Source organism: Dermochelys coriacea, chromosome 6, assembly GCF_009764565.3.
Source record: "Dermochelys coriacea isolate rDerCor1 chromosome 6, rDerCor1.pri.v4, whole genome shotgun sequence".
NCBI lineage: Eukaryota > Metazoa > Chordata > Testudines > Dermochelyidae > Dermochelys > Dermochelys coriacea.
Window position 1 is genome coordinate 86,304,546 of NC_050073.1, and position 19,568 is coordinate 86,324,113.

Here is a 19,568-nt window from a genome sequence, read left to right on the forward strand (position 1 = left end):
AGTGCGGAAGCAGCCAGACCTTTTCAGGCTAGTCTCTGAGTCAGGCGCACAGGAAAGTCACTTTCTCCTCTGGGGTGCTGAATCAGCCCAACGACACTTGGGCAAACTAGCCTGGGACTCCCTGCACTGGAGCTGCTCGACACAGGGAGGGGGTCTCAGGGGATTCTTCGTGATGGTAGAAGGTCCTAAAGGAGTATCATTGTGACTAAAAGATAGCAGGGCTGTATCTCAGGTCAGTGCTGCCCCCCCCCCCCCCCCATCTAGTCAAGTGTCCTGGCCTGGTGGCTAGAACCTGATGGTTCAGAGGAAAGTGCAAGAACTGACAGTTATGGAAGTTTCTTCTTGCCTCCTGGCAGCAAGTAGGTTGGTTTATGCCCTGTAGCAGTAGAATTTATGTCCTATGTAGATCTGAGTTGACTTATGTCTCTAGGCTATTCTGCTCAGTCTTGTATTCATACTCGATGATGATTGCAGGTAGCTGCACTGGCTAGATCTACTGATTCTATATGAAAGGGTCTAAGAGACCACTGTGACTGGGCTGCATGAAAACTCCCATAGGAGATGCCAGTTGGGATGGCTCGGGACCTGGAGGAAACTGGCTCGTCCTCGGAGGAGGAAGAGGTGGAAGAAGGGCCAGAGTAAGTGAAAACATACATAATGCCTGAACCTTAGTTATGCTTCACCTGGAATGTACTGGGGTCTTTGGAGATATTTACTAATCTAGTGTGACAGCTGCATTCTCTCTCCTCCCATCTGTCAAGTTTGTGTGCTGAGGAGGGACATAGATGGGGTGGATCTTGGGCTCTTAATCATAAAGAAGGATCAGGGTCACATGGTATGTTTGGTAGGTGCATAACTCCTTGCTTTGGGAAGCCTAAAAGGCTCCCCTTTCCTGTAGAGAGGGAGCCTCTGGAAGGGGAGGAGGCCTTAGCTGTGATTTCTCTCGCACCACTCATTTTCTGGCTTCCTATCTATTGCTACATTCTTTCACGACTCACTGGCATCCCCTTCTCACTTAGGGTGGATTCTCTTTGGTGCCATTCAGGGAAATATGGGTAGCCCCCGTTCTGCTGGCTACATTTGCTTTGGTTTTCACCTGTGGGAGCACAAGGAATTGCAGAGCAGCCTGCTGTATTATGTAGGGCATTTGAGCGCTCTTGCCCCCCATGTTGTATTTAAGCTTAATAGGAACTATGTTTCTTCCACTCATCTTTGAGTTCTTGTCATCCCTAACCCCCAGCTTTGTCTAGCACCTCTTTCCATCTCTGCTGCTCCAAGGTTGTCCATTTCCAGAATGGTGTTCTGCTTCTCCATTAGCTGAGTTTGCTTTAACAAGATAGGTTCTGTTGTTTCTCAAAGGCCACTCTTGGCATAGCCAGACCTGAGGCATAGGCTTCCCTAAGCTGACCATGCAAAGGGCCTCTATCTGTTGCTCCAGACAAAATCGAGCTGGCCAGTTGTCCTTCAACATAGCAGGGAAGGGGTAGCAGGGCCCAGGTTTGTGTCCTTCAGTCAGACCACAGTTTGTCAATGTCTGCACCAAGTGACCAAGGTCATGGTAGGGATGAATGTGAACAGTCGCTTGGAAAATAGTCTGAGCCCTAGTGGCCTAACTGCAAATCCTCAGGGCAGAGTTTAACCTAAAGCCTCTTCCTGCTGTCTTGGCTCGATTTCCACTTATGTAAGGTGCTAGCCTGTGCTCAGACTTGGTGCTGCTGCACACTGGCCCTGGGTGAGCAATTGAATTCACCTAAGGGTGGGTGGGAGGATTCTGGGGCCAGATAGGAGGGCTCAGGCATGAATGGTCTGGTTGGATGGGGGAAGGGAGTATGGGGAGATGGGGCTTGCCTTTATTTAGGGAAATGAAATAGTTGTTTAAATGTTCACATTTGGTCTGATTGGATGGTCCAGGGGGAAAAGATCTTTCCTATCCCATGTGGGGAGGGAGCCCACACAGATTACTTCTTTACCTCAGCCTTGACAAGGTGCCCATACAGGAACCTTCTTGTGCACTTCTGTCTAGAAATGCAGAAGTGGGGTGGAGGTACACAGGTACTTCTCTATTCATTTGTACCCAAAGATACAGGCAAGCATATTGAATCTTCTTTTTTAAGAGTTTATCACTGGTGAAAAGTCTCAGCCTATTTTAATATTGGGTTGGTGGGCATGTGAGGGAGGGACCACTAAGCCCAGAACTCAACAGATTCAAAGAATGATAACAACAGGGATCTAGCTGGGGCACAAGCAGAGAATCCTGTATAATGCCCACTGCTCTAAAAAGGAGCCCTTGGAGACTGAATCCTTTGTGCCTCACCCACAATGTGCCTTCCCCTGTCCTGGAGAGAATTCAGATTTTATGGTTCTTTCAGTTATTGGCCTTTCTCCTGAGATTGTAAAGGTGAAGGGGGGACTTTTGTGCTGGTGGTTTTTTGATGTAGACACCTTTTTGGCAGGAATTTCATTGAATCCATGGATTTATTTCATATTGGCTGAACCATCTTCTATTGGTGAGAGAGACAAGCTTTTGCGCTTACGCAAGCTCTTCCTCAGGTCAGATCTGAAGAAGACATACAAGTTCAAAAGCTTGTTTTTCATCAACAGAAGTCTCTCCAATAAGCTATTACACCACTCATCTTGTCCCTCAAATTCAGGGATCGGCAACCTTTCGGCAGTGGTGTGCCAAATCTTCATTTATTCACTCTAATTTAAGGTTTTGCGTGCCAGTAATACATTTTAACGCTTTTAGAAGGTCTCTTTCTATAAGTTTATAATGTATAGCTAAACTATTGTTGTATGTAAAGTAAATAAGGTTTTTAAAATGTTTAAGAAGCTACATTTAAAATTAAAATGCAAATCTTATCAGTTTAGTGTGATCCTTGCCCTTGCTTTTCCTTGCTGAGTTTTTCCAATGTCTGGCACGTATTTGGATATTTTAAGCTGCACACAGGCTTAGTGAACGGTTGGTAACTGGCTCCAAGAGCAACAGAGGACCGATTTCATGTGTGAAAATACCTGTTCACACAGGTATGTGGATCCAAATACTGAAAACATTGCAAATGCAATTTTCTTCAAACAGTTAAATTTCACTGGTAGTGACCAGCAGGTCAGAATAGAGGCACCCCATGATCTCTCTCAGTAGCTTCAAGTGCACTCTGCAAATCTCCAAACTTTGATGCCCACAATTCTGAGCTTTTTAACTGAATGAGCTATATTTTGAAATCTTCAACACCCATGCACTGAAATACAAACAAATCCAAGTTGCTTTCACTGAACTTTTAAGGTTTAATTAGAAAAGAGCATTGGGCCTAATTGCTGGAAATCTTGAAGTCAGTCAGAAAATTCTGAGTCCAGTTTTTGCATGTACATTCTAATCTGAATGTCGAAAGCAATGCACTGTTCCACATGGCATGATAGTGATGTAAGCAGCAAATCAAGACTTAAAAATATCCCAGAACAGTGGTGCTGGAACAATTTTTAAGGTGGTGGTGCTGAGCTGTACCCCTCTTGCCCCTGTCTGCAGCCCTCACTGCCCCAGGACTGGCGGCCAGGACCAGGGGCCGGCAGCAGGCTGAGTGGGGCTGGTGGCCGGAACCCCAGCTGGCAGGGGACCGGCGGCCAGTACCCCAGGCCAGCAGTGGAGCCTCTGGGACTGGTGTCCAGGACCCAGGCAGTGTGAGTGCCACTGAAAATCAGCTTGCATGCCGCAGGTTGCCTACCCCTGCTCTAATTTCCTGGGACACAAACAGCTACAATAACACTGCATATTGGCTGAGTAGATCTTTGGGGTCCACTATCCACCTGGGTGGGATTTGAAGCAAGGATTGGAGGTGGGAGGCTCTATATCCTACCCAATACACTGAGTCGTCATGTTCCCTGGAATGAGTTCTACTGTGACCAAGGGTAAACACTTCCGGGGCAAGGCTACATTAGGAACTTTCAATATCTCCGAGCACACAGCCTAATGATGCAGGCCTAGCAAACTAGCTGGTATCTGCTGCAGCCTAGTCAGCTCAAACCCTGGACTGTAGCCTCACTTAATAGGGATGTTGGTCAGGCAAAACAAGCAACATTTCTCTGGCATGTGTCTGAAGAAAAGTTACAGATAATGCCAAAAATTTTACATGCTCTGCATATCTGCCCTTCTGTATGTGTCTTCTGAATGATCCATGTAGATCTAAAAGATGTCCTACCCCCTCCCAGGGTGTTCTTTCTGTAACTATTCATGTTTGATTTTCCTTGGCAGTGAGTTATAAAGACTCTACATTTTATCCACTTAGACAGGATGGTAAATTTTTGCCTTCTGTGCTTTTATATTTACACAATAGCTTTCAATAGTTTGTGCTGCATTTCTCCAGCTGCTTAAAGTCTTGTCACAGCTCCAGAGGAGTTCCCCCTCTTGGCCACTCACCAGACTGCTGAATCCCTGAATATTTTAATTACTGTCTTTGAACGGAGACCAGCCATTGCCACTGTCTTAGGATCTCTGTGCACACTCTTAGGGTGCAGATCTTCTTTCTAGCACTCCTGCCTGAAAGGTGCAGTCAGGTGGTTCCTTGCCCAGCCCCTAGACTCAGTGTGGACCCCTTAGACTTACCGCCTTCCAGAACTCCAGTTGGGTGGGTGTTCTGGGCCCACAGCTTACCTCTTCAAGGCACATGTAGTACATATAACATGTTAAATGCAGACACTGTGTACAGGATTCTAAAACACAAGTTTTCCTCTCTGCTTTCCCACTCCTTGCAGACAATTTGGGGAATTACGTTCTCCCAGTTCCAGCTAACCTGCTGAGGGTATCTGTTGTCTGGTCAGAGTACACCTGTTAAAGTTAAGTAATCTCCATTGTCCTTAGTTTGGTGTGGACATTCTATAGGTTGTCAATCCATGGTGGATATGCATAGAGGAGCATTCTGTGATAAAGTAGTTTTACAACTTCAGTACTGTATCAACCAGGATTCATAAGTTGTACAGACACATTCACCAGACTGTCAACTCTTGTTTCAGGCTTTTCTCTTCCATGTTATGGAACTGGCTACCTCAGTGCAGGTAAAGCAGGCCACTGATCTGCTGATAGATAAGGTGCTCCATCCTGGTGCTGAGTCTTTGAACACATACAAACTTCAGTGTGTTTGCACTGATAGTCTGGGGCTTTAAGGCAGTGTCATGTTGACACTACATAGTGAGATGTGGCAGGTGCTAGGCAACAACAAGGCACTGTCATTTTAGCCAATTTTTAAAGTTTGTTTGGTACAATACAGTTTGTTTCTATTCCTGTTTCATAGAATATCAGGGTTGGAAGGGACCTCTGCAGGTCATCTAGTCCAATCCCCTGCTCAAAGCAGGACCAATCCCCACCTCAAGGACTGAACTTGCAACCCTGGGTTTAGTACACCAATGCTCAAACCACTGAGCTGTTGCCAGGCTTACCTTGTAGTGTTCTGTGTTTAGGTACCTTAACAAATAACTTTTTTTAAAAATCTGCAAAACCAAAGAGGAAGCAAGACTGAGGTGCAAAAGGGACTATGCCCAAACTACCTAGCTAAGGGTTGGACTGAACTGGGATCAAATTGAACAGATTGTAACTGTTCTCCCCTTTTAATAGAGGCTACTGTTCCCAGTATATAGTGTGGCCTGGCTGCTTGGCTCAAAATAATTATTGGATTCTGGCACCTGTAGCCTCTAGAGGCTGCTGAGTGGCCATAGACAACCCTGTGGAATTCTGGGCTGCAATCCTACTGTCTTTGACATAAGTTAAAAAGAGGGTGCCGATAGCGTCACCCAGTGTGTAGAACAATGTGTGATTCTTGTTGCTTGTTTAATTTCTGAGCCCTGGATGCCAGTACAGTGGCCGCATAGTGCACTTGAGAGTACAGATCTGAAGCAAGGCAGCAGTGAACTGGTATGCAATCCTTGTACTGCAGAATGGCTCCTGCTTTGCTTGGGTCGGTGGGGCTAGGAATGTGGATATTTGCTTGCTGTATTCCTCTGTTCTTGGGTGAGGATCTTGCTTTGTGTAGAGATGTGATTCCTGAGACCTTTAGCAGAGAAGTGTGAGGCTCTTCTCAGGGAAGTCATGTAAGTTACTTCACCAGTTATATAAATTAAATATAAAAGCCAAAGGTAAAATGAAGGAGGGAAAATAGAGATTTCAGGAGGGGCTGTCTGGATTGGCCATGTTTTGGGATTGGTGACAGTTCTTTCTTCTTGGTCAAGCCAATGCTGTCTGGAAAACATCCTGCAACTAAAGCCTGTGTTGTGGAGAGTGACTGTTCTCCCTTGAATGAGACCTGCTTTGTTCTGGATTGGACAGACACAAAAAAGGTGGTTTTGGGTTAAGATTTACTCGTACTTTAAGCATATCACACTTGCAGGCTGGTGTGCAAGCCTGGGACTGTATGACACTGCTGTGAGGGGACTAACTAGGACTCCTTCATAGTGAGTAATCCACTGTGTATGCATGAGGCTCTGCTGCTCTCATGTTAACCATCTCTCTGTTGCAGGGATCACCCATGCATCATGTGGACTGGTGGCTGCAGGAGGATCCCCATATTGGTGTTTCATGCAGAAGCCATTCTGACCAAGGACACTTACATCCGCCTGATTGGAGGTGGGTGCAGTGACCTGTGCCAATTCTAGGCCTGCTGCAGTGAGGAGAGGGGCTGGGCAGCCTCCAAGCAGGTGCCTTCCTCCTTTCTGAGGTGGGAAAGAAGAGATTGGCCATATTTTGGGATTGGTCACAATTTTTTCTTTTTCTTGTTCAAGTCCGTGCTGGGAGCCACCTGTTTAGAAAACATTCTGCAACTAGAGGGCTGAGTTGTGGAGAGTGGCTGTTCTCCCTTGGATCTGGCTTGGATCTGGACTGGACCTAGTTGCCTCTAAATGATTCATTGACTTGTGTTTGTATTAGAATCTAGATCAGGGGTGAGCAAACTACGACCCACAGGATTGCCACCCCCGTGGCGCCAAGGCAGGCTTCCTGCCTGCACTGGCCCCATGTCACTCCTGGAAGTGGCCGGCACCATCTCCTTGCAGCCCCTAAGAGAGCGGGGTTAGAAGGCTTCATGCTCAGCCCTTGCCTGCAGGCACTGCTCCTCTGCAGTCCCCATTGGCAGGGAATGGGGAACTGTGGCCAATGGACACTTCAGGGGAGGTACCCGCAGGCAAGGTCAGCGGGTGGAGCCCTCTGTGCACCCCACCCCCATCAGCCCGCTGCCACCCCAGAGCTGCTCAAGGTAAGCAGCGCCAGGCCGGAGCCTGCACCCCTCCTGCATCCCATACTCCAACCCCTTGCCCTGAGCTCCTTCCTGCACACTGCACCCTTCCTGCGCTCCAACCCCTTGCCCTGAGCCCCTTCCTGCATACTGCACTCCCTCCCTCCTGCACCCCAACCCCCTGCCCCAGCCCTACATTCATGGCCCTGCATGCAATTTCCCCACCCAGATATGGCCCTGGGGCCAAAAAGTTTGCCCACCCCTGATCTAGATGGTAATTCATGACTCCATAGTCAAGAAGTTAAAAACACACAAACCTGGGCAATTTTAGTGGGACACATCAGAAATTATGCAAGTGCCCCTTGCTGGCCCAACTGCAGCATTGACAGTAACAAACCCTCCTAACTTCTTGGTCCATCTCCATTATCAAGACTGTTAGCAGAGAAGTAGATGTAAACAAAAGGAAATCCAATCTCTTGTGATATTGGGGCTGGGAAACCAAACCATTTTAGCTTCAGCTAGGGAGAGTAAAAAATCACGTAGAAAGGTAGAGCCCTTGTAAATTGTCAGGAATTGCAAGAGTTGATATCCTTGCATTGGGTGCTGGGAGCATTTCTATTGCAAAGACTCGGGTAGTATGTAAAGAATTAGGAAAAAGCTGAATTCCCCTTGGCTTCTTTCACTAAGATGCAGACATTTCCCCCCGCCTAATTTCTTATGTCTAGCCCAGGCAGGAATGCCTATGGCCCTTTTAGGTAGGATAGATAACCTGTGGGTGGAGAACTTTTGGCCCATGTAATCTGTGTCTGAGATAAGTGCTTGTATGCTGGTAGGTGGGGTTGCTCTTACTCTGAGGATCTTATTGTGATGTGGTGTCCTGTTTCATAGAAACTGGACATAGACAAGACTAGTCCAACCTGGCTTGTTCTCAAGGGTTTTGTCCAGTCCAGGTTTAAATGTTTTGAGTGGTGGGGCACCTACCCCTTCCCTCTGGAGACCAGTTCTCAGCAGTATGAACAAGTTCCCTGAGATTCAATCTACTTTTCTGCACTTGATTTGCTTCCTTATTTCTAGCTTGAACTAACCTATGGAATTCCTCAGCCTTATGCTAATTCTTCTGTACCTTGGTTTGTCAATCCATTATTCCAGTCCCATGATGATTTCTTTTGTTGCTGAACTCCCTTAAATTAATAGGTCCACATAAATTACATTTTTGTCTCCTCTATCCACTAATCTTTTAATTGTTAGTTCTTTATTTTTGATACTTCCAATGCTGCTTACTGCTCTTGGTTCTGTGATTCTCTGTGGATACTGATTCCCCCCCCCCCCCCCCCCCAAACTTTGTACTGTTTTACTTACCCCAGCCCTCCTGCTTCTTGCATTTGTACAGACTCAAAATCCAATGCTGCTCCCTTTGCTCATGTCTCATTCATTAGATGACTGTGTAGTGTGGGCGTTGGATGACTGCTATGGTGTGAGCATTCAAGTTCTGGGACCAGTGCCACATCCACAGCTGTGCATGTTAGTGTGGGGCTTGTGGAATGAACCAAACAGTCTTGGCTGCCTGGACTTATTTTGAGGTGTGCAGAAGATATTGGGATAACACTCTGGAGTGTTGCAAAAGAGCCCATGAAGAGACCTGTAAAGAAATCAGGTTTGTTGGGAATCAAATATCTGGAAAAGTCTGTGAACAGATGGTATCTCAGGTCATAAGAGACTGGACTGACTAAAGGCAGAAATTTGACCACTGAGGGACTGGTATAATCCAATGCTGCATCATTGTGTGCTGTTCCACTCAAGAGTTGCACAGGGATCTTGTGTAACCCTGTGCTTTGCCAAGTGCTATTGCACCTAGAGACTCATCATGGATGTAGTATAACTGCAATGTGCAAAGTGCTACTCCAAGACCCTACCTAACATCCTGTGTGGATGCCAGCACCATTCCAGAGCCTGGTGGCACTGCCACAACACTATCCAGAACCGGCTGATGAAAGTCATTCAGCCATCCCTGGGGAAGATCACCATCGACTCCGCCATCCTCAGAACGGAAAGCTGACTGTGACCCGACATCGTCATGATGCAGAAAAGAAGGTGGTCCTCATGGTGGACGTAATGGTGCCATTTGAAAACAAGTGACCTGCTTCCCATGAGGTCTGGGCTCGGAAGGTGCTGAAATACACCCTGCTGGCCGACACCCTGAGAGCCCAGGGCTACGAGGTCCAGGTTCACGCCCTGGTCATGGGGGGCCTTGGGCACATGGGACCCCCACAATGAGCCGGTGCTGCGAGCATGCGGAGTCGGTCGGTGCTATGCCCAGCTCATGAGACAGGTTATGATGTCCAACACCATCAGGTGGTCCAGAGACATCTACATGGAGCACATCATGGGACATCATCAGTACCAGGTCAACTAATCAAGAATACCAGTCAGGGAAATAACCCGCTTCCTCCCCTGATGAACCAAGAGACGCACCCCACCCATGTACTTATTCATTCCACCAGTATTGACTTGGACTCTAAATACATTCTGTGGGTGGCGTACCTGAGACCACTTATCCACTGACGTTTTAAAAGCTCCCGCACCCCAATCTGGGTCTATGATGGTTATGTACTGTGTATGTATCCTGTGAACCTTGTAACCAATACTTGTAATCCCTCATAGCTTGAGCCTGAACCCAGATGTACAGTACCTTCCCTCTTAATTTGTGTAAATTTACTTTTAAACATTAGCTTTAATAAAATTTATAACTGCAGTGTGCAAAGTGGAATGGCACTCTTCTCCCTCCTTGAAGCTGTGCAGGGTTCATGTATCTTGCTTTGCTATTATTTGGTATTCAGGCTGTCGGTACCTCAGATGCTGTCACTAACTCCATCTCTTGCCTTCACAGAGCGTTATCGCTTGTCCTATAAGATTGTGAAAACAGACAGCCGCCTGGTGCGCAGCATTCTGACTGCCCATGGATTCCACGAGGTGTGTGCATCAGATCTCAAGGATATTGAGAGCCACTGAGTTTGGACACATACTGCAAAGGTTGAAATTCTGGGCTTCTTTCCAAATCTGGATATAGTGCATGATCCTGGGCCTGTGGTGCTTTTAACCTTCAGCCAGTTTATCAGCGAACACTGCACAATTCTGCAGCGGTGCTCTTTGTTCTCTCATTGTAACCCAGTTTTTGAAGCATTCTTAGCTGGAAGAATACAGGTTGGGTTCCCCCCCCCCCTTTTGGAGCCTCACTTCACACCCTAAGATAGCAGGCAGGAGCGTGTGTGGTGGTGCCTTATAATGCTTATCATTCTCGAGCATCTACCACGTTCCATATCAGCACCCCATGTACAGTCCAGGATATTTCAGCGAGTACCTGTGAGTGTTGAGTTCTTTTGTTTAAGAGATGGATTAGGGTTCAATCTCCCAGGATTGTTGAGGGACTTCAGAATGCTTTAAAAATGGATTTAGACTGCCTATGAAAATAGCTTTTTCACAACAGCTGTATCTAGGGTTGGGATGTGACTGCTACTTAATAGCTCCTAGCAACACTGCAACATCTTGGGGTAGGAATATCTCAAACTGTAGTGGGACAGACCAATCCATGAGTGGGTAGATGGGACTCTTAGGCTAGAAACTTCCCAGGTCCCTCAAAGAGGGCAGAGTGCTTATTACTAGTGGTGGTATGGTCTGTCTCATCTGCTTCTGGGCTTTGTCCCATCCTCAGGTACACCCCAACAGTAGTGATTATAACCTCATGTGGACAGGATCCCACCTGAAGCCCTACCTGCTGCGCACCCTCTCAGATATTCAGAAAGTCAACCACTTCCCCAGGTAAGTGAATTTGTTCAGCAAAGCTCTTGTGTCTGGAGGGGACTGAAGATCAATGTCTCTAAGTAACATGTGGGGTGGGTGATACACAGGTCCCAGAGCATCAGGACTGAGCCACACATTCTGTCTCTCATTCCTATCTGGCAATAGGAATACAGTACTTAGGTTGAGTGCACTTGCCTTTCCAGCTCAGGTATTGGGTGTCTCATTTTATTTGGTGTACAATTGAAAGGGGTTGGGTGGGTTGTTTGTCCATGTCACTAAAACGACAGTTCTGGTCAGTCTCTGCCTTGGGAGGCCTACGATGGGGATAGCATGAGTTGCTGCAGATGAGGATTGAGGGGTATTGGCAAAGCTAAAGGGAGACTCTGGACTGGAATAGAAGGGGATGCTGCAGGTTGGGACTGAGGTTTCTCTGGCAGAGTTGAGAGCCCTAGTAACCAAACCCTCAGTGTTAGGACACTGGTGTGGGTTGCTGAGGGACACTTCTTGGAGAAGACACAGCTGTTGCTTTTGTAATTTCAGGTCATATGAACTGACTCGGAAAGACAGGTTGTACAAGAATGTTAGTCGCATGCAGTACACCCATGGGTTCAAGACATTCCACATCTTACCTCAGACCTTCATCCTGCCTGCAGAGTACCAGGAGTTCTGCTGTAAGTGACTGGCTGGCAATGCCCAGCCCCTGAGCAGCAGCAGCTAGGGAGTACGTAGGTGTATGTGGGGGAATTGTGCTTATTCAGTTGTGTTTGGGGCCCCTGAGAGAAACCACTCTGCTTGTGTTGTGAACAACAACAATTGGAGGGAAGGGAGGCTAGAATAACACTATCTGAAACAGGTTTTTTGGCTTGTTTATATCCTCCCTGTCCTAGGAAAGTTGCATACCCCATAGCCTCAGTGTGAGAGCTGAGCCCTTCAGCATTATCAGTTGCAGATGAAAGAAATCCTAGTGCCTGAGGGCTAATGGGTCTAAGCATCAGAGGGCTTATCCTTAAGAATTTCTGTAAGCCAACACCATAGCATCTCTGGCCAACATCTGGGAATGCTAGGGGGAGGCACCAGGAGAAATACCAGACAGAGAAGAAAAGCCAGTTTCCAGCTTAAGCAATAACAGACCTACTGAGGGCACTTGGGGCTTTCTGACGTTATAGGGAAAAGCAGGAAAAAGTGAAGGAATTGTCCACATTCCTGCTAGAACTGTTAGAAGCCCTGTAAGAGTTCCTACTGTGGGGAACGCCCTGGCAGCCGTTGCAAAAAGTTGGAAGACATTTCAGATTCATGCTTCTCTCTTGACTAGGTTCTTATGCAAAGGACAGGGGTCCCTGGATAGTAAAACCTGTGGCCTCTTCCAGGGGGCGAGGCGTCTACCTGATCAACAATGTAAGTGTTCAGCAGAATGCTGACCTTCCCCAGATGATGCTGCATTCCATTCCCTCCCACTGTCACCTTTAGCAAGTGCCATGGTAATCTCACCAGCAGGTGGCACTGCTGTCAGTTTCAGCACCATTATGTACCTGGTAGGTGATCAGTACCCCCAAGCAGCTGGCATGCCCCACAGCATCCTGTTTTTCCATGATTCATGTTCTGCAGCATATACCTTTTAAATCTCAGATGCAGCAGTAACCAGAAGACTGTCCCTGATGCAATATGAATAGCTGTGCAGCTGCATCCTGGGTTTTCCTAATGGTACAGGCTGCCTTGGGGAAGACTCCCAGAAAGCTGAGTGCAGATCCCAGGCTGTCTGACGTGGAGAGCTGGATCCCATATTCATCATTGCCTTCACTGGCCCTGAGTTGTCTTCTCCCATGGCTGTTTGGTCGCCCAATTAGTTGAATAACTTTCAGCCAAGTGAAATCCCCCAGTGGCAGGGGGAGGCCTTTGTTCTGTGTTCTGGACACAGAGGGCTCTGGGATTCATGGTGCCAATGGTGCCAGGCCTCTCCTGAGGGCTGATGCTCTGAGCACAGTGTGCTGGCTGTAGTAGTTGCCTTGCCCTTTGCATGCTGTGCAGAGAATCAGTTTCTCACTAGTGGCAGTTGAGTCTCAACTGGAGCTGAGGGGTTGAGGGGATTCCAAGCCTGAGGGACTAACAGGCATGTTCCTGGCATACTACCAAGCTGGTTGCTGAGTCACTTTGTGTTCACTTACTCCCTCCTCTGTCCCTGCAGTAAAGGGGCCAGGTTGCCTCATCTCTCCTCTACCTGGATCCTTTCCCATGGAATAAGGGAGCAGCTAGCCAAGTGCATGAAGTAACTCTTTCCAGAGCTGCACTCCGCTTTGCTCTTTGTTTGAAGGAGAGGGAGTGCATGCTCAAGTGATGGGCAGGTAGCCATGAACTGAGGAAAGGGCCCTCCTGGGATCTCTTTGTATATCTATTCCAGTAGTATGTCAGCTGGTTTGGGCCAAAGACTTCACTTTTCTTAGTGTGACCTCCACACAGTGTGTTTTCTAGAATCTATTCATGGAAAGTGGTTTTTAAAAAAAAAAAAAAAAAAAAATCCTCAACTATTTCTCTGATCCAGAGTAAAACAGGCTGCCATTTTTGAGACATACCAAAAGAGCCTGAGCTCTCTGACCCTTTAGTTAGCCTAGATTGCTCCTGCTCAGGCCAAGGGAAATGTGGATCTCTGGACACAAGTGAGTGAAAGACAGGGAGGTGGATTAGAGTTGGCTCCTTCACAAACTGGGACAAGAATCTGTTAACCAGTCTAAACCATTTTTAGTGGGAAGGGGCAGAAAGGGATTTACAGACAGTGAAGAGTAAAAGTCTCCTGAAGAGGTTGCTGCTGCCTGCAAGTTGCACAGCTTCCCTCCCCAATCAGTGGAACCTGTGCCTGTGATGCTGAAGAGTGTATCTGGTCGCCCAGGGCTTTGATGTGTATTTGTCATAGAGCTATAATGGAGCTTCCTATCCTGAGCTCCCATGTCAGTACAGCAGCCTCACTGCTGTCTGACACTGGGATAAGGGGAGCTTAGCTAGGCAGGGTGAGTAGTTGGATAACAGCCCTGGATCTGGCCACAGAGATGGAAGGTGTGAGGAGGTCATCTCCCCTACTCTTGGCTCTGCTCCTTCCATATGCTGGAGACCCTCAAAATTAAGATCTTGGCCCAGGATTTAGTCCTTCTATTCTGGATCTGCCTCCACCAATAGCCAGTCCTGGATGCCTGAGAAGAAAGTAAGCCCCCAATCCTGTGCTTGGTCAATATACCTAACATCAGAGTAGTAGGAAGTCGATGTGACTCTCACTTCCAAGACTTCCAGCCCCTAACTTGTTGTGCGTAATTGCTGTGGAGCGGTTAAACAGCTATTGAGACCAATTCAGGAGGACACTTATGTGTGTGGTTTTAAATTTATATATAATGTATAAAGCACTTTGGGATCTCTGGGATGGCAGGTTCTTTGGAAATGTAATAACACCCTGCTTAAGCTTCTGATCAGGGTTTAATTACCCTAAATACCTCTTACTGGCCAGCCTTTTCCCTAGCAGCAGCGGTAATGGCACAGAATGACTTTAGAATGGAAAGGCTTTTGGTAAAGTCAGCCCTTGGATTCATGGTTTCCTCACTTTTGGACTGATGCTGTATCTTGTTCTGTAGCCAAACCAGATTTCCCTGGAAGAGAATATCCTGGTGTCCCGCTACATCAACAACCCCCTGCTCATAGATGGTGAGTGTGTAGGAATTGATTTCTTCCTCTGAATTTCCTGACCAGATTGTCTCAGCAGCTATGGGTAGCTATTTGGGCTGCCATACCTTCTTTGATGGTTCTAGGGTGCTGGAGAGATTTACCTATGGGGCGGGAGGGGAGAGATTCCTCAAACCCAGGGACCTTCCCTGTTGGGGAAGCTCTGAACATCTCAAGTCAGCAGAAGCTGATAGACTCTGCTGTCTGTCTTACACCTCCATCACCCTCAGAAGAGTCTGCTGCTCCCCCCTCAGCTGGATGCAGAGTATGGAGGCTCTTGAAGTATTTGTGGTCACTGATTCCTGCTAATCCTCTTCCAGACTTCAAATTCGATGTGCGCCTGTATGTACTGGTGACGTCCTATGATCCACTTGTTGTCTACCTCTACGAGGAAGGACTAGCCAGGTAGGATGCACACCCTTTCCCTCAAAGCAGTTGAACCTGAAGCTCTAGGATCAAGAGTCTCCCTACCCTTGCCCTGTTCATCTTTCATTCAGAGGCCTGGCAGAGAAGAAGCGCCTCAAAGTTTTAGTTGTAGGTATTTAGTGGTGATGTGCCCGAAGGGGAAGTGATTGATTTTGATGACCCATGGTTATGGGAGGGGAAAAACCTTGATAAAGCAAATTCTTGGAATGATTGTCCACACAGATTCCATTTTTGGTGCACCTGCATCCCATGCACTTGATCAGATTCTTTTTGGCTAGTGTCAGTTGGGCCATGCCTGGTCCCTAGATACCCTTCCCCCAACTACCCCCAGGCAAAGTGGACTCTATCATATCTCAGTTCCTTCTTGCTATCCGTGGAGCCCCAGCACTGTCTGCTTCTCTTGAGCAGTCTGATTCACCTTTGATTTTTAGGATTAGCTCATTAGTGAGTGAGAATTAGTTGTTTCCTTTTGCCAGTTGGCATAGGTACATGTATATTTTAAAAAAACAAATGTTGATTTTTGTCATTTTAAGCTTAATTTCTCCCCCCCCAGCTGCTCTTAATGCCTACCCCATATAGGGGCATTTAGATCATGGCAAAGGCTAAAGTCACCAAGGTTTAAGACCTGTCCCTTGTGTGACTGTTGATCAGCGATGGATGCTGTCAGTGCCCGATATGCCTTACGGAAGGACACATTATGGAATGTTGTTCCATGGTGGTTACTTCTCCAGGTGCACCCAGACAGTGAGTGAATGAGGTGAGACTGAAGCATTTCCTGCTGGAGAAGTCCATGCAGGCTTCCTCAGACTCTGAAATATCTTTTGGAGAAGCCTCAATGTGTGGGTCTGTCAATCTTCCTCGGTGCCTTGGTGAGCTCACTCCTAGGCCGCTTCCTCTGAAAGGCCTTATTTGTCCACCAGTACAACAGCATTGTTGTCTGGTAGAGGCAGGAAGGAGCATTGTTCCAGAGATGATGCCAGACACAGGTTGGGCCTCCTGCTGGTGTCAGGGAAGGTGAGTAGTTATGACTTGCTTTTCTTCAGTTGACATAAGTTGGATAAGACACTTGATGGTACCTCAGTGCTGATTTTTAAGACAGCTCAGGTGGTACCATCTAAGGCTTAGGAATGTACTCTCTAGTACTGGCCCCAGCACAGTGTACTTCAGTATCTGGCACTTATACATGTACAGTACTGAGCCCAATGTTAAGAGATTCAAGGAGGTAATTAACCCCCGCCCCACCCCTGACTTTAGAACCTCCATGTTTGGCTAGGGAAGAGACCTCTGTGCAAACCTCCCTGGTTCATAGGCAGGGTACTTCTGACAGAATTCTTCTGCTAGAGGAGGTATATTCCTTCTCCTCTTCCCTAAAATGTATTGTGAAATCATCCCCTCATATTCAGTCTCCCTTCTGGATAGCTCAGGGGAAGTCCAGGAGAAAAATCTAGATATTATTCACTTAGAGGAGCTAGAACACACAGTCATAGGGAGCACCTGTCCTGGTATCGTTGATGTACTCTCCTACCTTCCCAGATCATACTGGATCCCTGGGGATATTCAGCCCTATTCCTGAAAGCCAGCATTCCCCACTGTATCCAGAGCTAGGTCTCCATCACTGAAGAGACAAATTCAGCTTCCACAGGTGAATTGAGTTCTAGGGCTGCTGGGGAGTCAAGAGGAGGAGAACAATGGAAAAGAACAGCATTCTCCTGAACAGGAGCATCAAATCCCAGCTCCAATGTTGTCCTACCCTGATGAGGCAGTAAACCTACTTACACTGGCCTAGGAGGATTAATTCTGTCTTCCAGGATGTGATAAAACAGATGGCTGACACCCTGTAGAGACTGTAGAAGAGAATAATAGAAATGTAGGACTGGAAGGAATCTCAATAGATCATAATCAAGTCTCCTGCTCTGAGGCAGGACTAAGTATCCTCTTGGATAGACTTGAGGAAAGTTGGCTGTACCAGTCAGCAATGGTCTGCTGTAACATGCCAGATGGATGTGGCACACACCAACTTCTGTCTACTAACTTCAGGAAAGCAGACTGATGATATCAGGCCTCTGAATATTTTGATTAGCATCCCATACCTGGCACTCTTGTGGTACAAGCTGTATCAGAGAGAGCAAAACAGTAAATTCTCCAAAATACGCATGTGAGATGATCTCACAAAAGATCAACCTTGTTGGTTGAAAGCCTACAAATGAAGGAAGCAAACTACCAAGCACTACTCCCACAATAAGATTTGAATTTGGACAGCTATCCAATTTGATGGATAAACTACCCAAGAAGCATCAGGAGGAACCACAATCTCTTATGGCTGATGGCCAGTTAACTGCTAAACATCTCTACAGGCTGCACTAAATCTATCTGATAAGAGGGGCAAATAATGGCCACATCAATAACCATGAAGAGGTCATCATTGCTTCAGCCCTTGGGGATCCCAAGGGAGGTCCAGGCAATAATTGAGGCCCTCCCATTTGAAGGAAGCTATCTATTTAGCAGTGGCACTGATGAGGCACTACATACTTTGAAGAATTCCAGGCAACTCTGATCTTCAGCGCTCTGTCCCATCCCCTAAAACAATGGTTCTCAACGTTTCCAGACTACTACATGAAATTTTAGTTTGTACTGACTTTGCTAGTGCTTTCTATGTAGCCTGTTAAACTAGGCGAATATCTAGAGGAGTTGTACTCCCTGGAAAACCTCTGCATGCACCCAGGTTGAGAACCACTGCCTTAAAAGAAAGCAATGCAAGCAACAGCCATACCTCAGGAAGTGTTTCTCAATGCAGTATTATTGCCAATCTCCATGATTGTCTGAGCCTCCAAGAAAGATGTAGAGCAGGGGTCAGCAACCTTTCAGAAGTGGTATGCCGAGTCTTCATTTATTCACTCTAATTTAAGGTTTTGCTTGCCAATAATACATTTTAACGTTTTTAGAAGGTCTTTCTCTAAAGTCTATATTATGTAACTAAACTATTGTATGTAAAGTAAACAAGGTTTTTAAAATGTTTAAGAAGCTTCATTTAAAACTAAATTAAAATGCTTATCAGTTTAGTACAGTGGTTCTTAACCTGGGGTGCATGCACCCCCTAGGGGGTGTGAGATGGCCTTTCTCGGTGTGCGACACGTGAGATTTTTAGAATGTAAATCATCAAAAACCCACATTAAGCACAGGCACATAAGTACAACTTTGTTTCATCAAGCCTATGTATTAACATTATACATTTAATGATTACTGTAATATACAAACAAGCTTCTTAAGCTAATTGTAGTGTAATACAATTACATTATACTCTCACCCCTTATCAAAAGGGTGAGAGAATATATTTTAAGAACTCCAGACCGTCAGTGGGCTGAACAGGGCCAAGTGTAGTGTATTAAATTGCTCCCCATAGGAATGTACTAATTACAGCTACCATGCCGCTCAGAGCATCAGGACTTGCAAGGGGATGGGAACAGGGGTGATTGAATAGATATGGAAGTCTGAGGGGGCCTGTCGGGGGTGTGGATGGGGTCAGGGACAGGGAGCAGGAGGGCTTGGATGGGATGGGGTGGTCCTGGGAAGGGGCAGTCAGGAGACAAGGAGCATTGGGGGTTGGATGGGTGGAGAGTTCTGAGGAGTGCAGTTAGGGGGCAGGGTGTCTTGGGACAGGGTGGTCAGGGGACAAGGAACAGGGGTGTGTGTTGGATGGATCAGGGATTATGAGGGGGTAGGAAGTGGGCTGGCTGTTTGGGGAGGCACAGCTTTCCCTGCCCTGGTGTAGTGTATTAAATTTCTCCCCATAGGAATGTGCTACTTATGGCGTACTACTTACGGCTGCCAGTCCTGGTGCTCCTGTAGGAATGTGCTACTTGCAGGAGGAAATTTAATACACTTCACTGGCGGACAGAACCCCAGCTTGGCGGCAGGCTGAGCAGCTCAACCCACTGCTGGTATGGAGTTCCATCCTCCAGCCCTGCTCAACCGGGGTCCTGGCCGCCAGTCCCACTCAGCCCAGTGCTGGCCTGGGGTTCACCCAGGCTGGCAGCGGGCTGAGTGGGGGTAGCAGCCAGGACCCTGGCTGGCAGCAGTGTGCCTGTAAAAATCAGCTCGTGTGCTGCAGGTTGCTGACCCCTGATGTAGAGATTTCATTATTGGTAACCCATTTGCTCCAACTCACTGTCCTGAAGTCTGGGGCTTTGATGGTGCTAGACCTGCTGCCCATTCATTAGGAGCCTGGTTGGACCACCACAAGATACATTTTACACCCCCAGCCACCCCACTCCCCTTTACCATCCTTGGCAACCACATATTTTTTAAGAAGCTTGGGCTGGAATTACTTTGGACCACTGGCTCCTTCATAAGGAAGAGATGTCCCATGCATCTTCAGTCTCTTTCAACCCTCTTCTCCCCTTCTGGTCTCTTTCCAGGGACACCTCTTGTAAGAGAGTG

At 47.1% G+C, this 19,568-nt stretch overlaps 1 protein-coding gene across 22 annotated transcripts in view; it reads left to right on the forward strand.

The window, feature by feature from the left end:
* TTLL5 (tubulin tyrosine ligase like 5) overlaps positions 1-19,568 on the forward strand; it is a 224,711-nt gene that overhangs the window by 1,005 nt on the left and 204,138 nt on the right. For 21 of the 22 annotated variants that reach the window (XR_006281938.1, XM_043516209.1, XM_043516200.1 and 18 more), the window contains exons 2-9: positions 475-638; positions 6,498-6,604; positions 10,096-10,178; positions 10,918-11,024; positions 11,547-11,677; positions 12,319-12,401; positions 14,618-14,687; positions 15,026-15,110. Coding sequence is in view for 21 of the 22 variants with exons in the window: in XM_043516209.1 (XP_043372144.1) it covers positions 562-638; positions 6,498-6,604; positions 10,096-10,178; positions 10,918-11,024; positions 11,547-11,677; positions 12,319-12,401; positions 14,618-14,687; positions 15,026-15,110 (743 nt within the window). In the remaining variant the exon portion in view is untranslated. Of the gene's footprint in view, positions 1-474; positions 639-6,497; positions 6,605-10,095; positions 10,179-10,917; positions 11,025-11,546; positions 11,678-12,318; positions 12,402-14,617; positions 14,688-15,025; positions 15,111-19,568 lie in introns of those variants that run through there. The other variant, XM_043516207.1, reaches the window with a different exon arrangement.